Genomic DNA, 22,627 nt, shown 5'->3' with positions numbered 1-22,627 from the left:
ACATTCAGCACGTTTATATGAGTAAGTAGAAACCTGCTAATATTTTACCAATTAAAACATTAACAGCAAACAATTTTACAGAATCTTTATTGTAAACAGAGGTCATTAATAGTTATTACAAACTGAATCAACTGAAAGTCAAATTGGTAACTCGACACATTTATAGGTTTATTTTTGTATGGCATAACTTGTAATCTTTGCCCCCCTCAATGCTTTAAAAAAGATTATTAAAATTATCAGCATTTCAATGTTCTCTTTTTCTTTTTTGTCAAGTTTAGCACCGTAACATTCTCATGATCTTTAAAAAAACTCACTCAAAAACTAGGGAGAACTTCCACTTTTCATTCAAAACTATCACACACAATTTGTTTTTCCAATGCAAAAAGAATACAAATAAGTATATTTTAAAATATTACAGAGCACACATACAGTCCCTACTGTGTATAGTTTTGCATTCTTCCTACCTGCCCATTAGAGAGCCCCTAAAATACCTTGCTTTCATTTCATTTGTCCCCCATGTCATTAAAATCCACCTCTAAAGGACTGTAGTTATTTAAACAAGCATGTGTCTGCCCCATCTCCTGGGATCCTGTCTTTGTCCTCTACCTCCCCCAAGTCTGTTGCTTGTCATATCAGCGCTTGATGGAGGGGAGGAATGACAGCAGAAGAGGCAAAATTAACAATTCAGTTTATAGAAAAATAGCATCTGATGGTGAGAATGAGTAGCTGAGGCTTTACTGTTAAGCTAAACAGGTCACAGGTAAAATGGACAGTTTGTTCTTGTTCTGCTTCCCAGGGAATTTCCCAGGTCTACATTTCAATGAAAAAGCAAAAGCTACCTGTAAAGTGTCCTAAATTACTATACCTGTTACCTTAACAATCAGTTCTGTGAAAACATCAAAATATTCTCTCATGTCCAAAGCACTTAATGGAGATGTATCAAAAACAAGTATTTCTCAAAGAGAAGTAAAAATATTATTTCATGAATTACATTCAATAAATAATACTTTGTAACATAGTGTTCTGTGGTTTTTGTAAAAATATTTACCTAAGCAAACTTTCAAAACAAATCTAAATAGAGCAGACAAGTAATGAATGTAAAATTTACAAATACACTGAGCATCTGAACGAATATTCCAATGGATTTTTTCTGAACATTATTCAGATATTAAATGATACTGAATATATTCATATGGGTTCTGAATATCACGACAACAAATAACACCCAGAGGTCATAAATTTCACTCTCTTTTTTTCTTCACTTAAAAAAAAACTTCACTCAGTAGTAGGTAGTAAGTCAATCTCTACTTTAGTATACTTTAATGACTATTCATAATCTCTAAAGTATTTGGTTTTTCTATCAGAGAGAACTGTGACAATATTGAATGCAAATTATTTTTTGTATTGATTTTCTTATCTATATAGTTCAAACTGGCAAGGACAGAATATTTTCCTTGAATGCAGAATGGGGCCTATGATTTATCTCTTCTGCCTATTTTACAGCACACTACTTTGAGGTCTCTCTTCCTGATGTTATGTGTATCTTAATAATACCAGAGAGTTCCTTTCAAGTCAAATATAAAACACCTTAAAAATCAACTGGCTTGAGGGTTGTAATACATTATAACGGGTGGTGATGTTAGGAGCAGAGATCAATCTCATACTTACGTAAAAATTACTTATATTATTTCCTGCATTAGTACCCTTTAGTCCAGTGCTTCCTGACTTTTTACAAGGTATGGTACGTATTAAAAAGGGTAATATTTGTCTGGCTTGCTGGGGTAAATCCACCAGCCATTCTGGGCCAGCAGGACTCGTCTGGGGCATGGCCTCCCCATTTCCCACTGTGCTGCCCCGAGGGCTGAGGGTATACATATCTTGGCAACCCTTTTACCCATTCAGGTACCCCAGTTGGGAAACGGGGGTAACCCACAACTAGGCCAATTTGATCTCTCTATAGTATATTTTGGAATTGGCTGAAGAAAATTTAAAATCTGACAGTGATTGGTCAGTTTTTTGACTGAGGTTGATTTATTTTCTTTTAATTAGAGTAAGCATACCTGTTTTGTTTGATTCTTATCTGCCTAGGTAAGTCTGAATTAGTCCTTGTTCATCTTTGCAGAGTTTTAAATAATTAAAACTCCAGCGCAGATAGTGAAAAGAATGCGGTATTTAGAAACAGGTCCATCTAGGTTTGAATCACACCCAAATTCCAATCCCAACTCTGCTATTTCCTCTGTAACATTCGGCAAGTGTCTTAACTTCTCTGAACCTCAGTTTCCTAATGGGTAAACGGGGATAACAGCACCTGCTTATAGAGTTGTGGTGAGAATCAGAGACATTCCATGTGCAATGCCTAGGACAGTGCCTAGCACTGTAAGGTGCTCAATACATGACAGCTATCATCATTTAACAGTTAAAGCTGGGATGGTGCTTTAACTTCTACCACATTGCGAGCGCAATACTTACCAATATTTAATGAGTATACATTCTATTAGAGTATTTTCTTCCTAGTGCAAAACTAAGGAACCATAGTTTCTTACTAACTCCCATATGTGAAGTTCTTTAATGACCTCACTTGCATGTGAGAATATGGCTGAAAGTCAATGCACTAAAAATCTGTCTTTCCTCTTAGAAGCCAAAAGACAGAGCATGTAACATTTACTGATGGTGTACCTTTAAACATCTTAAGTGGGTCTATCCCCATTAGTTACCAAAAGCTTACTTATAGTGAGTCTGAACAGTTGCTTCAGCCCTTTAGCCTTTAGACAAGGAACAGTGGCATTTTTAAAACACTTGTTTAAAGATTAATATTGATTGTAATCACTTCTCTTAATTGTTTTAGAGAACTGTAAACTGCAGATCAGTGCAACTTAATGAAATGTATTAGAATTTAGGGTCTCTGAGACTATTTTAAACATGGAGACTATATAATAGATACAGTAGTGCTCTGCAGATAAAATAATTACGAGTTATCACAAACTCTGTAAAAACATGATTCGCATGCCTACTCTGAAAAAAAAAAAAAAGTCAAGTCACGATATGAACCTACTGACGCCGTCTCGGGTTCTTCTAATGAGTGTCTCCACAGGGGTTGTCTGAGGTCTGGCAGCCCATGTTCTGGCCCGTCACCTGTACTTTGAAGAGGGTTCCGTCAGCGCACATACAGAGCTTGTAGCGTACCCAGTCACCGCCCCCAAACTGGTCTCCGCTGGAGGAACTAGGGAGGCGAGTTGTGCTGACCACCACAGTTCCATTCAGGATGATGCTGTTTTCCTATCAGGAGAAAACTCATATGGCTTGTTTGCATCCACAAGTAGGGGGAGAACAAAATTAATAAACAAAACTCACTGAAATCTTAGCAAGAATAGAGGGCAGCAAGAAAAAGTCATGACCCAAACAACAACAACAGAAAACCAAAACCAATCAAAATTCACCTAGTGACCTCTTAGTAATTGTTCACAATTTATATCAGTACACTTGTTAACACAATTTATTTCTTAATTAGTTAAAAATTATATCAAAATTCCTAAGTGCACAATAAGACTAATACTGATAAGGTCTCAAATCATTTTCATTTATTACTTCCTAAGAGAGTTTTAACCAAGCTACTGATTGATAAATTTCTGACGATAAGAAGAAAAAGACTGTTTTTCTCCTAGAGGAAAGTAATTTTAATTTCCAATGTTTTTTTGTAACACCATAAATGAAGTGAATTCAAACCATACAATTTTGAAGCCCAGGCACTCAAAGAAAACCGCCTGGAGGTTCTCTTCTTCCAGCCCACTATCCCAGGAACATTCTAGTATTGCAGACCCTCTCTTTTTCGGAACTCCTAACCCTCTCTCTCCCTTCTTCCCTTTTCTTCTTTTCATTCATTCAACAAATAATTATTAAAGGTCTCCTATGTGTCAGATACTATTCTAGGTGCTGGGGATGCAGCAGTCAACAGACAGGCAAAGTCCAAGTCCCCATTTACTGGGGAGGGGCAGACAACAAACACCTGAAGAGGTAAAACAAACAGGACATCATCTGAGAAAAGCAAGTCAGGATAAGTAGAGAGAGAGTGACCAGAGGATGGTCAGGGAAGACCTCTCTGATAAGGTCACAGTCTGACGGAAACTGGATGACATGAGGGAGTAGGGCATGTGGGTAACTGGGCAGAGGAAAGCACATATGCAAAGGCCCCAAGGTGAGGACGTGCCTTGTGTTCTAGGAACAGAGAGGAGGCCAGAGTGGTTGAAGGACAGAGAGAGGGAGTCGACTGGTAGGTAGGAGATGAGTCAAAGAAATAACTAGGGGCCAGACACATAAGGCCAGGGAATGGACTTTGGATTTTATTCTGAATCAGATGGGAAGCCATTTGGAAGGTTCTGAATAGAGAAGTGACGATCTTTTAAAAAGGATCGCTCTGGCTGCTGTACAGAGAACTGAATACAGGGGTGAAAGACGAAGCAGGGAGACCACTTAGGAGGCTATTCTAGCAGTGCAGGCAGGAAACGATGCTGGTTTACACCATGGTGGTGGTGGTGAGAATCAGCCAGACTCTGTACATCTTCTGAAGGTAGAACCCAAAGGCTTTGCTGATGAACTAATGGGTACCATTTAACAAGATGGGAACACTGAAAGAAATCCATGTTTGGGGAAGGAAGGAGGATATGAAGACTTTAGACTTCTTGAGTTTGAGATGCCTATTAGATATTGAAGTGGAGAGGTAAGAAGGCAGCTGGATATGTGAATCTTAGTTCAGAGGAGAAAGAAGGAGTTCCAAGTTGAGAGCCATCAGCTTATAGAGGGTATTTAAAGCAACGAAAGTTGATTATGAAGTAATGGAAATGGCTAATTGACTATGTAGTGATAGTATATGGAATTTTCAAATTTTGTTCCAACGCTGCCATCTTGTGGTTATGTAATTTTACTTTCTTTAAATTGCTAAAGTATTTTTTTTTTTTAAATTGAAGTATAGTTAATTTACAATACTGTGTTAGTTTCAGGTGTACATCAAGGTGATTCAGTCATATATATATTTTTTCAGGTTATTTTCCATTATAGGTTATTAAATTCTTGTGGCTTATCTGTTTTATATACAGTAGTTTGTATCTGTTAATCCCAAACTCCTAATTTATCCCTCCCTGCCTTCCTTTCCCCTTTGGTAACCATAAATTTGTTTTTAATGTCTGTTTCTATTTTGTATATAGATTCATTTGTACTGTTTCTTAGAGTCCACATGTAAGTGATATAATATTTGTCTTAGCAGTTTTTTTAAAAAAGCAGTTTGATTGATAAAATTCTTTCTAATGACTAGCCATACACTTAAAAACTAACCTCTGATATTAACTGAATTATAAAGCTAATTATCTTTTCAATACTGGCTTGTTTTTTTTAACTGTGGAGAAACTGATATGTGTGTATATGCATTTCAAAGTATGTCATATTAACAACAGGTAGAATTTTCAGGTAGAAAAAAATAAAAGATTTAGGTGACTTGCTAATGGCTATAAACAAATCAATCCCATCTCTTGCTGCTTTTGAGTTTCTGATGCAGAGAACAACAGCCCCACTGTGACCATTCTTCAACACTATTATTCTCTCAGAGGAATGGCTTCTTTCTACAATGTATGTAAACAATACTCAGCATTACTATTGAGTTTCTGGCAAGAATCACGTTTTATGTTCATATTTATTATTTAGAGATTGGAACATATTCTTCATGGGGAAAAGATATTTATGAAATTGAAAGAACTTAATTTTTTAAAGTTTTTTCCTTCAAGAACTATGATTAAATTTTTTAAAAGGAAAGAACTATTTTATAAGTCCTTAGGTTTAACTTTTGTCATTTAATGCTTAGTAAAACAAATTTAATTAGCTTTAATTAGGTAGCATAGAGCAGGTGCCCAAAGACATTTTGAATAAATATACTTTGACCAGAATTGTGAGCAGGTAAAATGTTTTCGAACTTATCGCTCCCTTATATGAAAAATGTTACTTATTAAAGTTCAGATATAATCTGTGAGGCACAAAGAAAATTTTACTTTTCAACAGGTATAATAAAGGCAAAATCTTTTTCCTTTACAATTAATAACAGATGTATAAATAAAAATACATTTAATATATTTGCTAATTGATTTTCACATCACTAGACACAAAACCCATGAAGAGATGTGAAAAATCTTTAACTGAAAAAAACCCTGTCAACTTCAGGGCGTGCATACTGAGAATTCTCTTTTGGAAGCTTTTTGCTTGCTTGTTTGTTTGCCTTTTAAAATAACACAGGCATCATTATGCAAAAAAAATAAAATTTAGAAAATAACAGGCAAGCAGAAATAAAATGAAAATCATCTGTTACCCTGCTACCCATAACTAACCATTGTTGACATTTTGGCATACCCTTCTAGGTTGTTATAAACATACACATAATCTGAAAAATAAAAATGAGATATTTCACAGATTGTTTTATAACTTTCTTTCACTTCATAATCCATTTTGAACATCTTTCCATGTCCAAAAAATACAACTACGTTATCATTTTTCATAACCATTTTTCCACATAAGGACTTATGTACCCAGGAATCTAATAATTCTCTTAAAATCAAAAAATACTCACAGCCTTTAACTCCATATTACCACCCATGTGAAATTCAATGGTTTTGCCCATAATGAATACTCCTTCATTTCCACGCACAATAGCACGCCCATCAACTTTTATATTTAAATCACTAGTAGCATTGCTGGTAATCTGAAGATTAAAAAAGAAAGTAGTGATGAAGAGTTTCTACATTAAAGTGAGGATTGTTATTACAGATAGAGGAGGAGGCGTTTCAATGACAACATATGAAAGGCAAGTGTTTTAATTCACATTTTACACATGTAGAGATAAAGAGAGATGATTTGATAACGGTCACATACACTAGTTGATGACAAATCTAGAACGAATCCTTTCCGCTGCTCTGGAGTCACTTGTTTCATAGCATTTTATCAGTAAAGCTGCCCCTGCCCCCCCCACCTCACACACTTTGTAACTTTAGATAATAATTCTCTTCCATTAATAAAGCAAGGAAAATAAATCATACCCTTTCAGTAGATGCTTTCTGAACATTCAAACTCTTCACTCCACTTGGCAAATGAAACTCATGAGTTTCATAGTCTGTGCTGAATAAGATATTTTGAGTCCTTGGGTCGAAAAACTGCACACCAATGTCACTTATAATAGAAGTTTTGTTCTTTTCTACACTGAGCTTTGTTGTCCCTTGCTGAAAAACAATCTTCAGAAAAACACTTTATCATGAATATGTTTTCGAACAAGACTGCATCCAAAATTCATCAAGAACATTATGAGAAAATTCTACAATAGCAGGCTTAACTCCTAATAATTTTAACTGCCTCTCTCTGACTCCCTCCACCCACTTGGGAGAAGAGTCCTTTAAAACGAGGCCTTAACATGCTTATTTGCTGTAATGCTTGGCAGACACAGATGGTCGCAGAGCACAGGGGCCCAGAGCTAAGACGGGCAGGGGCAGTAAGGATGCCTCCTTGAGGTTCTGGTCAGTTGAAAACCTACGTTATAGTAGCCACTTGACAGGGGCTGCCACTGACTAGACTGGCATGTTCTCTTCCAGACTCCCAGAGAGTAGAGGGTATTCTATCCTGGGAAGGTGCTTTTTTAAATGGTTTCCTCATATGGAGGAGAAAAGAGTAAACTATGTATTCTTACAGTAATTATATCTACCCCAGAAAATGCTACCATGGGACAAAATCTAGAATATTAAGAAAGTATCTAACATTAATAGATGAGAAGACCAACAATATTATTAAATATATTATGAATTTTCTCTAAAGGAAAGTATCCATTTCCAGTAATCAACTCTAGGTTTTTACGAAGAATTTTTCTCTAATGTTCCTCAATTAATGTGGTTACTTACAGGCTGGTTGTTGCCAGTGATGACTAAATTTTCATTTCGCCTTCCTCCTACTGTGCTCTTATAAAGAGGATGTATAACTCCCATGTCAGATACTTGCTTAAATCGAAGCAGACCACTTTCATGAAACTCCATGCTGTCACAGCCATTTGGTCCAATGCGAATCACAGCCCAGATAACAAGCGTTACCTAAAAAAGAAATCAAGCCCACTGTTAATGGGTAGCATACATTTAACATAATCAGTAAACAAATAGGAAAGATAGTTGCCAAAGGATTAAACTTCCTAAAATGTTTCATCAATGAGATGAACACATCAATTGGGTTTCCACTTACAAACAAAACCAATTTTATTTTTATCAAGGTATTACATACCAATAACTAAAAGTCAAAAAGTGCTAAAGGTTCTATAATAAAAATAAAAAGAGCAGTTTATTTCTTCTACCTCCCCTACACCTCGTCCAGGAACAACCACTTTCAACAATCTTAGCTATTTCGTCTAGAATTTATCTCCATATTTCTAAATGTAAGTATATGTTATTTCTTCACTGATCAATTTTAGGTTGTATCTATCAATTTCCTATTTTAGCAGATGAGAATTTTAGCTCATTTATATTTCTTCTCCTCCAACTCCAATCTCAAGTTTTGGTTAAATCCATGTTCAGTATTTTCAGTATTACAACAATATAAATATTGTTCACTGCTAAGCCAAATACTGTACTATGATCTCAGTTCCCTTCTTGTACTTTGTGTCTTTCAGAGTTTAATATCTGTCCTTCTTTCATTTGCTTAGTTTCTTTGAAAATCAGACTAAGTTTTTTCAAACTCTCCAACATTTCCATAAAATGTCTCTTAATAAAATGTTCTAAAAGTCCAAACCTCCCAGAAAATGTATTAGTTATATTTTCCTCTCCCAGGAAATCTTTCTGGAATGAACCCTCATCTTCTTGCTCCAGTCTGAGCTCCTGCCCTCTGGGTCTGTCGCATGGCTGTAATCATGAGCTTTCCCTTCACTTTCATGCTGGAACTTCCTTTCGTCTTTCTCCCATGCAGGATACCCAGTTTCTGGTATCCTTGTCCTCAACATTCTCGGTTTAGTACCTTCTTCTGGTAGAGCACATTGTCCCGTGGTTTCCTTAGAAAGAATGTACGTGAAGTAAATATTTTTTGAGAGTGTGCGTGGCTAAAACAATGTCTCTATAATTCCTCACATTTGACTGATAGTTTAGCTTGGTATGCATTTCTAGATTTGAAATTATTTTCTCTCTGAATTTTGAAGGTCCTTGCTTTCTTGCCTTCTAGTTTCCAGCACTGCTTTTGACAGGTCCGATGCCACTCTGATTTTGTGTTCTTTATACAAAACCTGTTTTTTTAATTCTCTGGAAGATTTTAGAATCATCTCTTTATTCCTGGTCTTCTTAAATTTCACAGTAATAGCCTTGGTGTGAGTCTTTTTTTAATGCATATGCTGGATCCAGAATGGTAGTTTTCAACCTGTCCTAGGAATCTTTCTTTCTTTCTTTATTTGATAACTTTCTTCCCATTGTGTTTTTTCTTCTCTCTTTCTAAAACTCCTATTAACAGAATGTTCCTGGATTGATTCTTTAATTTAGTTGAATTTTGTGGAAGATTTTCTTTTATCTTCCAATGTCTGTCTATCTATCTATCTATATCTATCCATCCATCCATCCATGTATGTGTATTTCTATGAGTTCTTCCATATTCTTTAACTGCTTCTGTTTAATGGCATGGTATCCTTGTTTAATGGATGCAATATCCTCTGACTTCTCTGAAGCTATTGATTGTGTGTTTTAATTTTTTTAAGTTTCCTGTCATTTGTTGCCTTCTCTCCACTTCCCTGAATTCCCACTTTCCCCATGGTTTGGGTGCTTTTGATCTCAATCATTTCTCAATTCTGGGAGCTTTCCATAAAAATCTACTGACCCCTGGTGGCTCTGTGTTCATAGTTAACGGAGCGGTTATAAAAAGCTCAGGGAAAGTTCTCTGGGTGGGGTGGCACTTGTGACTGACAGGCTTCACAGTAGGGAGGTTAGGTGGCTTTTTCACAGGGACCTGCCAAGTGTATCTTCAGGTCTTTTCTCTATGTTCTTCAGTTTCTCCAGGGCAGGCTACTTTATCTCTTGCTGGGGGATGTAAGCCTGGTACAGGGAGCTGGAGGTGGAGGATGAGGATAAGGGAGCCTCAGTGCTCAGGATACAGGCTTTCCTGCCTTCAGTGTGGAAACCCATCCCTACTCTCCTCTTGGCAATATCCTCAGGCAGAAAGCATCCCCTCTGGTCCAGTGTGGGGTTAGGAGGGCTGGCTGCCTAACCGCTGCCTGGAAGGAGAGGGAGGCTGGGGATCGCATGCCTCCTTCCATGGACTTTTCAAACAAGCTCTCTGTTTTCAGTTCCCCCTTCACTCCTGCTTTTCAAGGCACTTGTACTCCCAGTTCCTGAGGCTTTTCAGGATTCTGCAAGGCACTTCCACCAATGCCCCCTGCAACCCTCTCTCCCAACATGCAGTTTCTCTTCTCTGGTAAGGTATTTGCCACTCCTCCTTTTTGTCTTCATATATTACAGTTTAGGATTTCGGTTGCCTCCCACTTTCTTCCAAGATATTTCTGGTTCTTGACATTGTCATCTTAGGATGAGCTTTTAAAGCAGAAGGGGATGAAAATGTCTTTTTTTTTTTTGCCATCTTAACCATAACTTTCCAAAAAAATAAATTTCTAAAATAAAATAAATTCAGAACATGTGCTCCTAGTAAAGCTATTTACAGTATCAGCTCTTTTTGATTTATTTAAGTGAAGAATTAGACACAAATGTTTTGGATGTACATAAAATACAATGGACTGGTTTGAGAGTATTAGAAGTAAAAAAATACAGTAGTAAGTGAAATTATGTTAGAACTGCTGCATCCATGTTCATGATTGGTCTCAGGGATACCAATAATCACTCTCTGAAAATATCTATCCACACACATGCCAGAGGGGTTCAGATTTAACCCCCAGGTAGTTACAACCTTGGATTAAAAGTCTTCTTCTTTAAGAAAGCAAATATCTTTGGAAAAGGCAACACACCAGCTCCTCACACCTTAGTGTAAACCAGTCTACCTCAGATCCTTTCATTCTTTTATAACAGAGATTTAGGACTACAAAATATAACCCTTTACTGCCATCCAAGGTTTACAATTTTAAAATCTAGCTGAGGAGGCAAGAGCAAATTTTGGAAAAGTTGAATGAAAACAGGAAGGAGTATATTTTTAGGAGAGATGAAGGCAGTAAAATCATCTTGACAAAGGTCTCTTCTATTGAGTTGACTCTAACCTTTTAAAAGTTGTCTTTTATTTTTAAAAATTAATTAATTATTTTTGGTTGCGTTGGGTCTTTGTTGCTGGCGAGTGGGGGCTACTCTTCGTTGCAGTGTGCGGGTTTCTCATTGCGGTGGCTTCTCTTGTGGAGCATGGGCTCTAGAGCACAGGCTCAGTAGTTGTGGCGCACGGGCTTAGTTGCTCCGCGGCATGTGGGATCTTCCCGGACCAGGGCTTGAACCCGTGTCCCCTGCATTGGGGGAAGCCCTAAAAGTTAAGTCTTTTAAAGGAAAGAGTCCATGAACATTTTTTTCTAAATAAAATTAGTGCATGGCAATATTAACATACTAGGTTTTCATATAGAAAATATTCATTAAAATTCAATAAGAAATAAAACATATACAGGCATACTTCAGAGAAATTGTGGGTTTGGTTCCAGATAACAGCAATAAAGCGAATATTGCAATAAAGCAAGTCCACACAAACTTTTTTGGTTTCCAAGTGCACATAAAACTTATGGCTACACTATACTGTAGTCTATTACGTGTGCAACAGGATTATGTCTAAAAAAACCATGTATAGGGAATTCCCTGGCAGTCCAGTGGTTAGGACTCGGTGCTCTCACTGCCGGGGTCCTGGGGTTCGATCCCTGGTTCGGGAACTAAGGTCCTGTATAAGCCACGCGATGCGGCTGAAAAAACCAAAAAACCAAAACCCAAAAAAACCAATGTGCATACCTTAATTAGAAAATACTTTTTTGCTAAAAAATGCTAACCATCACCTGAGCGTTTAGCAAGTTGTAATCTCTTTGCTGGTGGAGGGTCTTCCCTTGACGCTGACGGCTGCTGACTAACCAGGGTGGTGGTCACTGAAGGCTGGGGTGGCTGGGGCCATTTCTTCAAGTAAGACCACAATGAAGTTGGCTGCACTGACTCTTCCTTCCATGAACGATTTCTCTGTAGCATGTGATGCTGTTTGCTAGCGTTTCAGCCACAGTAGAACTTCTCTCAAAATTGGAGTCAATCCTCTCAAATCCTGCCACTGCTTTCTTTCTTTCTTTTTGTTGCGGGTTTCTCACAGGTATGTCTATTCGTGCTTGAGGACAGTGGCACTGCTACAAGTGTGCATGATGTCCCACATTCCCACAACACAGCCAGACCGACGTCCCATCCAAGTAAAGCTGGTTAATGATGACCACGAGCAGGCGTAGGACTGGAAGCTTTCAAGGCTTTACTTCTTTTATCAGCACTCCTGATTTTATAAACGATGAAGCCCGTCAACCCCACTCCGACCCAAATCTCCTGGTAAACTTAGGTACAGCAGGGCTTCACAGAGATGCAAACATTCTTAAGGCTTGGAAGCAGCTCAGGCAGCCCCTGCTACTGCCTTATCAACTAAGTTTATGGAATAGTCTAAATCCTTTATTGTCATTTCAATAATCTTCACGGCATCTCCACCAGGAGTAGATTCCATCTCAAGAAAACACTTTCTTTGCTCATCCATAAGAAGCAACTCCTTATCCTTTAAAGTTTTATCATGAGATTGTAGCAATTCAGTCACATCTTCAGGCTCCACTTCTAATTCTAATTATCTTGCTATTTCTATCACATCTGCAGTTACCTGCTCCACTGAAGGCTTAAACCCCTCAAAGTCATCCATAGGGCTGGAATCAACTTCTTCCAAACTCCTGTTAACTTTGATATTTTGACCTCTTCCCATGAACTGCTAATGTTCTTAATGGCATCTAGAATGATGAATCCTTTCCAGAGGCTTTTCAACTTACTTCACCTAGATCCATCAGAGGAATCATTATCTATGGCAGCTATAGCCTTAAAAAATGTATTTCTTAAATAATAGGACCTGAAAGTCAAAATTATTGCTTGATCCGTGGGCTGCAGAATGGATGTTGTGTTAGCAAGCATGAAAACAACACTAATCTCATTGTACATCTCCATCAGAGCTCTTGGGTGGCCAATGCATTGTCCATGAGGTGTAATATTTTGAAAGAAATCTTTTTTTTCTGAGCAGTAGATCTTAACAGTGGGCTTAAAATATTCAGTAAACTATGTTGTAAACAGGTGTGCAGTTATCCAGATTTTGTTGTTCCGTCTATAGAGCCCAGGCAGAAGTAGATTTAGCATAATTCTTAAGGGCCCTAGGATTTTCCAAATGGCAAATGAGCACTGGATTCAACTTAAAGTCACTGCCTGCCTTAGCCCCTAACGGAGAGTCACCCTGTCCTTTGAAGCTTTGAAGCCAGGCACCGACTTCTCGTCTCTAGCTATGAAAGTCCAAGATGGCATCTTCTTCTAATAGAAGGCTCTTTTGTTTGCATGGAAAATTTGTTGTTTAGTGTAGCCACCTTCATTACTTATCTTAGCAAGATCTTCTGGATAAGTTGCTGCAGCTTCTACATCAGCACTTGCTGCTTCGCCTTGTACTTTTATGTTATGGAGACGGCTTCTTTCTTTAAACCTCATGAACCAACCTCTGTTAGCTTTGAACTTCTTCTGCAGCTTCCTCACCTCTCGCAGCCTTCAGAGAATTGAAGAGAGTTAGGGCCTTGCTCTGGGTTTGTCTTTGACTTGAGGGAATATTGTCGTTGGTTTGATCTTCTACCCAGACCAGTAAACCTTTCTCCATATCAGCAATAAGACTGTTTTGCTTTCTTATCATTCCTATGTTCCCTAGAGTAGGACTTCTAATTTCCTTCAAGAACCTTTCCTTTGCATTCACAACTTGGCTAAGTATTTGGCGTAAGAGGCCTAGCTTTCAGCTGATCTCAGCTTTTCACGTGCCTTCCTCACTAAGCTTCATCATTTCTAACTTTTGACTTAAAGTGAGGGACACCTGCAACTCCTCCTTTCACTTGAACACTTAGAGGCCATTGTAGGGTTACCTCAGGGAATAGGGAGGTCCGAGAAGAGGGAGAGAAACGGGGAACGGCCAGTGAATGGAGCAGTCAGAACGTACACAACATTTATCAATTAAATTCACCATCTTACATGGACGTGGTTAGTGGCAACCCCCAAAAATTACAATAGTAACATTAACGATCACTGATCACAGATCACCATAACAAATATACTAATATTGAAAAAGCTTGAAATATTGTGAGAATTACCAAACTGTGACATGGAGACTGAAGTGAGCAAATGCGGTTGGGAAAATGGCACCGACTGATGTGCTTGATGCAGGGTTGCCACAAACCTTCAATTTGTAAAAAACGCAGTATCTGCAAAGTGCAATAAAGCTAAGTGCAATAAAACAAGGTATGCCTGTACAGAAAAGCAGAAAGAGGGTCCTGAAAGAAATGATAGGAAGAGAGTCCACGATTTGACTAAAAAACAGAAGAAAAATTCCCCATGGTAATTAAGAAAAGAATATTCTGTACTAAATACTCACAATTAAATTGATGACAGCCAGAATAAACAGGAGGATAATCACACAGATGGCTAAGCTGCCCTTTCTCCCTCTCAGCCCCGTTTTATGCAGGCGATCTTCATCAATTGGAATATACCCGGCTTTAAAGTTACTGTTGTGCTCTTTATTGATGTTCCTTCTTTCAACGGCCTTCTCACGCATGGACTTCTTTACAGGACCATTGGAACTTGGCTAAAAACGAAATACAACACAATGGAGCAGCTATACCCTCTCTTTTTGATGCATTTATTTGTTAGGTGCAAATGCATAACTAAAGAAAGCTGAATTGGTTAGTGATATATTTTCCATCAATAAACCTCAAGTCACGTTGAGTTGCAGGCTCCAAGTAAGGACATGACTGTGCTGAGAAGGGTCAGAGAGAAGAACCTTCAGTGTGACCATCTGATAACACATTTCCACTGTCTGCTTTGAATAGTCCTACCGTCAGTAAACCGAACAGCTAGCTCATTTGGCGGAAGAGTTAACATACACATTCTACAGTGGGTAATCTTCTTTTAATGAATGATTTATAAAGATTTGTTTAATTGTATATAGTTTTTCATTTATATGAAAATAATTTGGAAAGGCTAATACACTTTATCACTCCAATTGGCTAAAGTTAACATTATCCTAGACTAGCAGTTTTCAAAATACGGGCTGGGAAGCCCTGGAGGGGTCCCCTGAACTCTTTCAAGTGTCTGGAGGGTGCAAATTATTTTCAAAATAACAATAAGATGTTATTTTCTTTTTTTACTCTTCTTCTCGCATGAATATGCAGATGACACTTGAACAACATGGATCTGAACTGTGTGGGTCCACCTATACGTGCATTTTTTTCACTAAATATACTGGAAAAAAATTTGGAGATTTGTAACAATTTGAAAAAACTTGCAGATAAACTGTGTAGCCTAGAAATATCAAAAAATTAAGAAAAATGTGCGTCATGAATGCATAAAATATATGTAGATACATAAGTTTAGTGATATTTAATATAAAATTAATAATGCCAGTTTTCTTACTGTTTTATCACTCTGTTTTCAAAGAATTACATTACTGTACAGTGTCTCTCTCTCTCTAACTGGAGAAATTGTGTATCAGCCTATCATCCCATGTAACTGGTTTTTTAAAAAAGATATTATGAATATGACTGTGATACTCTATGCCATAAAAAATTTTATTACGATCCTTTCATTAGTGTATAGGTTAGGCTACTGTGAAGGAAATGTACTGATTACACGAGGCTACTGTAAAGCAACCATACTGCTGCTTCTTCGTTATCAATGCATGAATCGTTATGCACGTAAATATGAATTTCTTTTCCGTATTATCTTTTCATTTTTGATGTCCAGTGTTAGTAATATGTATAACATCTACAGTGTTTTGTACCATATAAGACAATATTGATGTAGGTGCTGACAGATGATTCATCTTGTAAACAGACGACATAAATTTATGGTATCGATAAAGACAGTACAGTACTGTAAATGTATTTTCTCCTTCCTTATGATTTTCTTAATAACATTTTCTTTCCTCTAGCTTACTTTATTGTAAGAATACAGTATATAACAAATATAACATACAAAATACATGTTAATTGACTGTTTACGTAACCAGTAAGGCTTCCGGTCAACAGCATTCTATTAGTTTAGGTTTTGGGGGAGTCAAAAGTTATACCGGAACTTTTGACTGTGTGGGGATCAGCGTCTCTAACCCCTGCATCATTCCAGGGTCAACTGTACAGTGAAGCTTCCAGAGGCTACATGACCTTATGTAATGACATCATTGCTCTAACAGCTAATGGAATGTGTGTTTGTATATTCCTGTGTTTACAAAATTTCTCAGTTTTAATTTCTAATATGGTAAGTATCAACAGATATAACCCACATAAACAAAGCTCTTTGGGATTCTCAGTCATTTTTAAGAGTATCAAGAGGGGGACTTCCCTGACGGTCCAGTGGTCAGGACTTCGCCTTTCAATGCAGGGGGTGCGGATTTGATCCCTGGTCAGGAAGCTAAGATCCCACATGCCTCACGCCAAAAAACCAAAACATAAAACAGAAGCAATATTGTAACAAATTCAGTAAAGACTTTAAAAATGGTCCACATCTTAAAAAAAAAAAAAAAAATCTTAAAAAAAAAGAGTATAAAGAGAACCTGAGACCAAAGAGTTTGAGAACCTCTGACTTTCAACTATGGTTGAAAGACATTTTAGGTAATAATCTGGTATATCATGAACACAAAAGGAAGGAGTAGAATGGAATACTGCCCAATTTTCATATTTTTCAGAGCTCTGAGAAAATTAATTTATTGAATAGGCATTTATTAAGCACTTTATGCTTAAACACTAGTATTATAAATAGGAATACAAAAGAAATATAGGACAAGAGCCTTATCCTCCAGATATTACAAATGTGATTTGGGTACACAAAACAGTTAGCAATGCAATAAAATGCTCTGTATGTTCAGATGCCAAAATCAATAGTTTAGACAATACATGCTGTGGAGTTCATGGGAGAAGAGACAGGAGGGCTTGGAGTTGTCAGGGAAACCAGAAGGAGTAGGTGGGTCAAATCTGGCAATGAAGGCAGAATCAAGTTGGAAATGGAGGATAGGTTGTGAAACTTTTTGGACATCTGGGTACAAACTCTAGTCTTTATGTCTGCTTATTTGGGAGTCACTGGAAGTCTCTGAAGATGAATGACATATGTTTCAGGATGCTAAATGTGTGGGCATTTGTAGGAGACACAGGAAAGAGGAAAACCAGCAAGTAGGCTGTTGGGATGTTGTAGTAATGGAGGCCTGAAGTATTGAGGGCCTAAACTAAGGTGGGATGAAAAAGGATAGATTTAAAATATACTTCAGGGCTTCCTTGGTGGCGCAGTGGTTGAGAATCTGCCTGCCAATGCAGGGGACACGGGTTCGAGCCCTGGTCTGGGAAGATCCCACATGCCACGGAGCAACTAGGCCCGTGAGCCACAACTACTGAGCCTGCGCGTCTGGAGCCTGTGCTCCGCAACAGGAGAGGCTGCGATGGTGAGAGGCCCGCGCACCGCGATGAAGAGTGGTCCCCACTTGCCGCAACTAGAGAAAGCCCTCACACAGAAACGAAGACTCGACACAGTCATAAATAAATAAAAAAAAAAAAAAAAAAAAGAACGTGAATTTCAAAAAAATATACTTCAAGAGAAGAGTTAAGTGAATTTGTACCAGGTTAAAAAAAAAGCCCCTCACGTTTACTGAATGGTGACTACTTAAATATGGGGAATGAAGCAGGGAGAAGATTTTACACATGTTGCATTTGAACTGATTGAGAAATAAGCACCTGCTTTAAAGGCAATGGGAAGGATGGGATGGGCTATTAGGTCGGTCAGGACTAGAAATACAGATTTGAGAGTCTTCACCTTCAAGGTAAATTAAATCTATGAGACTACATCCGTTTGCTGTAAAAAACAGTATAGAGGAAGAGAATAAAGAGCCCAGGATGTACCCTTGGAAAACTTTAAATGTGCAGGAACAGTGGAAAATGAGAAATACAAGAAAACTACGGATGTGCAGTGTTGCTGAATTTGTCAAGAAGTGCCTCTGTGACTTTCAAATACGAACTCTTGAGTAGCAAACTGGTAAGTAGGAATAGTCCAGAAAGGATGCCAGCATGTATGCATTTATTTTCGAGTCCAGAAAGACGAAAGTGTTAAGACAGAACACTAACTATAGGATTATGTACTGTTGGAGGAAAATTGTGCTCGTTCTTGTTGTTCTTAGTATCTCTCCATCCTCTCCTCACAACAATTTGCAGAAAGACTTGTATGTTTGATGGCAGAGGGAAAGATGCCAAGAAGGGCAAAGGTCAAAGATCTCAGAGTAGGGCAGAATAATGAGTGAAATAAGATCTTTCAGGAGATAGGAAAGAAAAGTGATAGTACAGGAGAAAACAGTCTTAAAGGGTGGGTTCCCACCTCATTGAAATGGTTCACACCAAGAAGAGAAAAAAAATTCTTCTTTTCCCTGGGGATGTAAAAGGCAAGGTCATCTGCCAAGAAAGAGTGGAGAGGGCAGCTGGAATCTTATTGTGGTGGCAGGGGTAGCAGGCTGGTTGAGGGCTTATGGAAAATGGAAAAAGACAGGAATAATCATTGTGAGTAATGTGGCAGACAAAAATTTTTTAATTCCACAAAGCGGTAAGAAAGGCTCTGTAGAAGATAATTCAATCTACTCAACAGATGTAACACAAAACAAGTTGCTGAATACAGTTGTGTAGGTTGTATATCTGCATGAGGTACAACAGCTATGAGGGTGCATTGACACTCAAACATTTTAGAGTTGAATATGCATTTTGACAGCCGAAAGCAGTAAAATACCTTAGGGGAAGTGTGCTTGCTTCTAATTTTCACAGACACAGTATGGGTTTATGACAGTGCTCACAGGTGGGCAATTTAAAAATCTTAGCCAGAGGTTGAATATAGGTCTACATAATAGAGAGACAGGGCAAAACTTACCCTCCTGAGATGCATTCTTTAATTTTCTCTGCCAATTCATGTACAGTATTATATTTCATTTGATGTACTTACCATTTACTGAGGAGTTACTATATGTCAGATGCTCCAGACTACCAAGATGAGCAAGGCAGAGCAGCTACCCTCAACAAACTTACTTATAGGCCAGCAGAGTAGATAGACAGGGTCACTAGCAATTGCAGTTCAACATGGCAAGTGCTGTCGTACAGCAATGCACACAATACTGAAAGAGTGCAGAAGAGGAATGCCACTCGACTTGGCGAGCAGGGGCATCAGTTGAAGGTTTTTAAGGAAAGTTGGGGCTTCAGTTGAATCTTGAAGGACAAACAGGAGTTAGCCAAGCAAAGTACAGAGAAAGGCATTCCAGGCAGAGGGAACAGCATGGGAACTCTGAGTATAAGTCATCTCTGCAAACTAATTTTGGTAGCTTTATGTGGATGGTGAAGAGGATGAGTATAGGAATGGGACAAAAATTGAGGTGAGATGTGGTTAGGGGCTAGAAAATGAGTGGACATAAGTATCACATCAAGAATGATGAAGTTTATCCTGAAGGCAATGGGGAACTACTGAAGATTTCAAATAGGTCAGTGATATAATCAGATCTGCATTATAGCAAAATCAAACCAAAAAGAGATGAACTGGAATAGAAGAGTTTAGAGATGGAGATTTCAACAGCAGGTTAGATTTCAACAACAGTCCAAATGAAGGCTTGACTGAGCTTTGGCGCTGCAGATGAAGAGAAGATTGGGGAGAAGCCTTAAGAGGTAGAACCGAAAGGACCTGGTGATTGACTGGATGTGAGTGTGACTTAGAGGCATCTAAGATGACTCCCAAGTAGGACCCGCTACATAATTTGTGGGGTCCAGAGCAAAAAGAAAATGTGAGGCCCTTTGCTCAAATATCAAGCTTGGGACACCAGAGCATTAAACCAAATGCAGGTGTCTTCTGAGTTCCCTTGAGCCCGCCCTGCTCCCAAATTTGTGGCGAGGTGAACCAAGTGAATGGATGGCTGTAACCCTTTTAATGGTGAATATGATGCAATGCAACATTTTTGAGCTTGGGGTGCCCGTGGAAAATTCAGTTAAGTTCAGGCTGGAGACATAAACGCCTAACTCTGAAGTAGAGATTGAGGAATGGATCAGATTGCCCAGTGCAGGTGTAAAGCAAGAACAGAAGTTCGGTGGAACTTCAAGAGCATCAACAGGTGATGCAGATGAAAAAAGAACCATCTAAAACGGGCACTGATGGGAAATCAGGAAAGCCAAGGGACAATTTTAATCTCAACAACTGCAAGAAGCTTTGTCTCCTTTCAATTTCACTCATTCCTTTAGATTTTATTTTATTGTTAGGACCTGTAGCTTGCCTACCATCTTTAGCTGATTTTTCTGCATTTATCTGGCAGTTTGACTTCAATCTTTGAAGGCAGATGTCATGTCTTTTATTTTTTATGTCCCTCAGAATGACTGTTCCAGTGATATCTATCTACTATGTCTCTAAAAGCTGTTAATTGCCTAAGAAAATCTTTCCAGTTCTGGAAACAGAATGTTGGCTACTTGACTTGTGTATTTTTTCAGCAGTGTTGAAGAATGAGACTTTCCCAAAGAAACTATCATACCACAGTTTCTTTTTAAAAGGAAATAACAGTTAAGGGGAAAAAGTGACTATCAAAATTATTTTTATTATTACAAATCACCCTAGTAACTACATGTATGTATGTATGTGTGTGTGTATGTAAATGTGCATGTGCGCCTATGTATAGCTTGCTTTTTGTAAGAAAACAGCCTTTTAAACTATTATTCTAAGTTACCCGTTTACAATGCAGATCAGGAAATACTTGATAAAGCATTTTAAAAAATGATTTTAAACCAACTGGATAGGAGACAGTTTTATATTGGTGACTGTCTCCAAAAGCCAAAGCGGGAGGAGAAACGTGGATGTCAGCATATGGGGATGGCACACAAGAAGGGGCTGCAAGCTGACACCCAGGCAACAGCTGAGTGTTTCTTGGCTGGTGTCAGGGGAGGCTCTTGGATCGCTGGTTGTGGTTATTTTTGCCTGCATCTTCGCTGGCCACCGAGCAGGGCATGTCCCCGGCACGTCCTGGCCCAGGCTCCCGGGTGCCACGGCCGCCTGCCGGGCCCTCAGGACAGCGACCCCTCCTCACCCCGCCGACGGACAGCCAGGCCAGGCCGAGGGCCGGGGCTGGCTCCCCCTTCTCAGCCCCGGGGCCCCTGCCTGGGGTCCCGCCCGGCCTTTGCCAGCATCGCGGACTGCGGACAGCTCCTCCCGCCCCGCCCCACCCCGCGGAGTCATGCCGGCCGGCCCGAGGCGGGCCCCGCCGGCAGCACCCCGGCCTCCTCTGGCCCTCCAGCGCCCGGCCGCGGCGGGGCTCACAGACCTGCTCGGCTGCCGCCACCGCCGAAGCAGCGGCCGCCGCCGCCGCCGCCGCCGCCGATGCCGCCATGTTCCAGTGCTGGCCGCCGCCGCCGCCACTGCCACCGTCCTCCCCGCCGCGGCCGCACCCCGCGCGCCTGCGCCTGCGCCCTGGAGGGGCGGGAGGGGCGGGAGGGGGCCCAGCCCCTCACCGCCTCTCCCCTCCTCCAACCTCGCCCCGCCCCGGCAGGGAGGTTCCGAGCCCGAGGCTGCAGCGGGGGCCCGGCGCCCAGGCGGTGGCCTCCGGGCGCGACTTCCCACGCACCGGGATTCCACGCAACCTCGGGCTGCCTCTGGATTCCTCCAAAAGGGCGCCCTCAAAATACAGAAGACGCCTCTCCCTTTCCCCTCCATTCCCCATCACGAGGGGCTGGTGCCATCCCGAGTCCTCCTTGCTGCACGGGCCGGGATCTCCCTGGAGAGAGGAGAGTACGCGTGGACGAGGAAGGTGGTGATAATGTGGCCAAAGTTAACAAGTTCCCGATTAGGTGACGAAAATCTTGAAAACCGAGACCCCTTAAGAGGACATACAATCACTTCAGGGATGCTTCTTAGCTCTGGAGGGCCTGTGAAGTCTGATGCTTTTTTCTGTGGTATTGGAGGTGGGTTGGAGATAGTGTCGATATATCTCCTGGGGACCCGATTTAACAGATATTTGCTGCACACCAGGAAGCCACTCAGATACACAAGTAACTCGAGTACACATTCCTTGTTCCCAGTCGAGTCAATAGAATCCAATAATCCTCTTATTAAAAAAAAAAAAAAAAAAAAGAGAGAGAGCAGTGGCAATCAAGGTGCAAAAACCGTTCCAAGAACTGTTCCTTAGGTAGCCGAAATCAGTTCTCCTAAGCACCTTTGGGCCCTAGGCCTGCCTAACTCAGCAGGAAGCACCAAAGAGACCTACCTGCTGACCAAGTTTTCCTTTCTCTGGGAACTAGGTCAGTTTTGCTTTTCAATGACTGGAGCCGTTGTTTCGCTCTCTGCCTACTTTACTTCAGAGGATTGCCGTGAAGTTTAAGTTAGACACTCTC

General features: G+C 39.7%; 1 protein-coding gene and 1 pseudogene across 1 annotated transcript; both read right to left on the bottom strand.

Moving 5' to 3' along the window:
- Window positions 1-70: 70 nt before the first annotated feature.
- On the bottom strand, window positions 71-21,675 carry SGCB (sarcoglycan beta). Its single transcript, XM_059923029.1, has 6 exons — window positions 21,562-21,675; window positions 14,632-14,841; window positions 7,920-8,105; window positions 7,071-7,262; window positions 6,605-6,736; window positions 71-3,276 (listed from the first exon to the last, which is right to left on the bottom strand). The coding sequence occupies exons 1-6, from the start codon at window positions 21,625-21,627 to the stop codon at window positions 3,073-3,075; spliced, it is 990 nt and encodes a 329-aa protein (XP_059779012.1). The 5' UTR covers window positions 21,628-21,675; the 3' UTR covers window positions 71-3,072.
- Window positions 12,411-12,885, bottom strand: LOC132366721 (ATP synthase subunit ATP5MJ, mitochondrial-like; annotated as a pseudogene).
- Window positions 21,676-22,627: the final 952 nt, after the last annotated feature.

This window comes from Balaenoptera ricei, chromosome 5 (genome assembly GCF_028023285.1).
Source record: "Balaenoptera ricei isolate mBalRic1 chromosome 5, mBalRic1.hap2, whole genome shotgun sequence".
Classification (NCBI taxonomy): domain Eukaryota; kingdom Metazoa; phylum Chordata; class Mammalia; order Artiodactyla; family Balaenopteridae; genus Balaenoptera; species Balaenoptera ricei.
The sequence above is the reverse complement of the archived record's forward strand: the minus strand, read 5'-3'. Positions and strand labels throughout refer to the sequence as shown.

Excerpts from the sequence above, each read along its gene's own strand:
- SGCB (XM_059923029.1), bottom strand. The coding sequence starts at position 21,627 with ATGGCGGCATCGGCGGCGGCGGCGGCGGCGGCGGCCGCTGCTTCGGCG. Across the intron at positions 14,842-21,561 it reads CGGTGGCGGCAGCCGAGCAG|CCAAGTTCCAATGGTCCTGT; the intron begins GTCTGTGAGCCC and ends TTTCGTTTTTAG. Across the intron at positions 3,277-6,604 it reads GTAATATGGAGTTAAAGGCT|GAAAACAGCATCATCCTGAA; the intron begins GTGAGTATTTTT and ends TTCTCCTGATAG.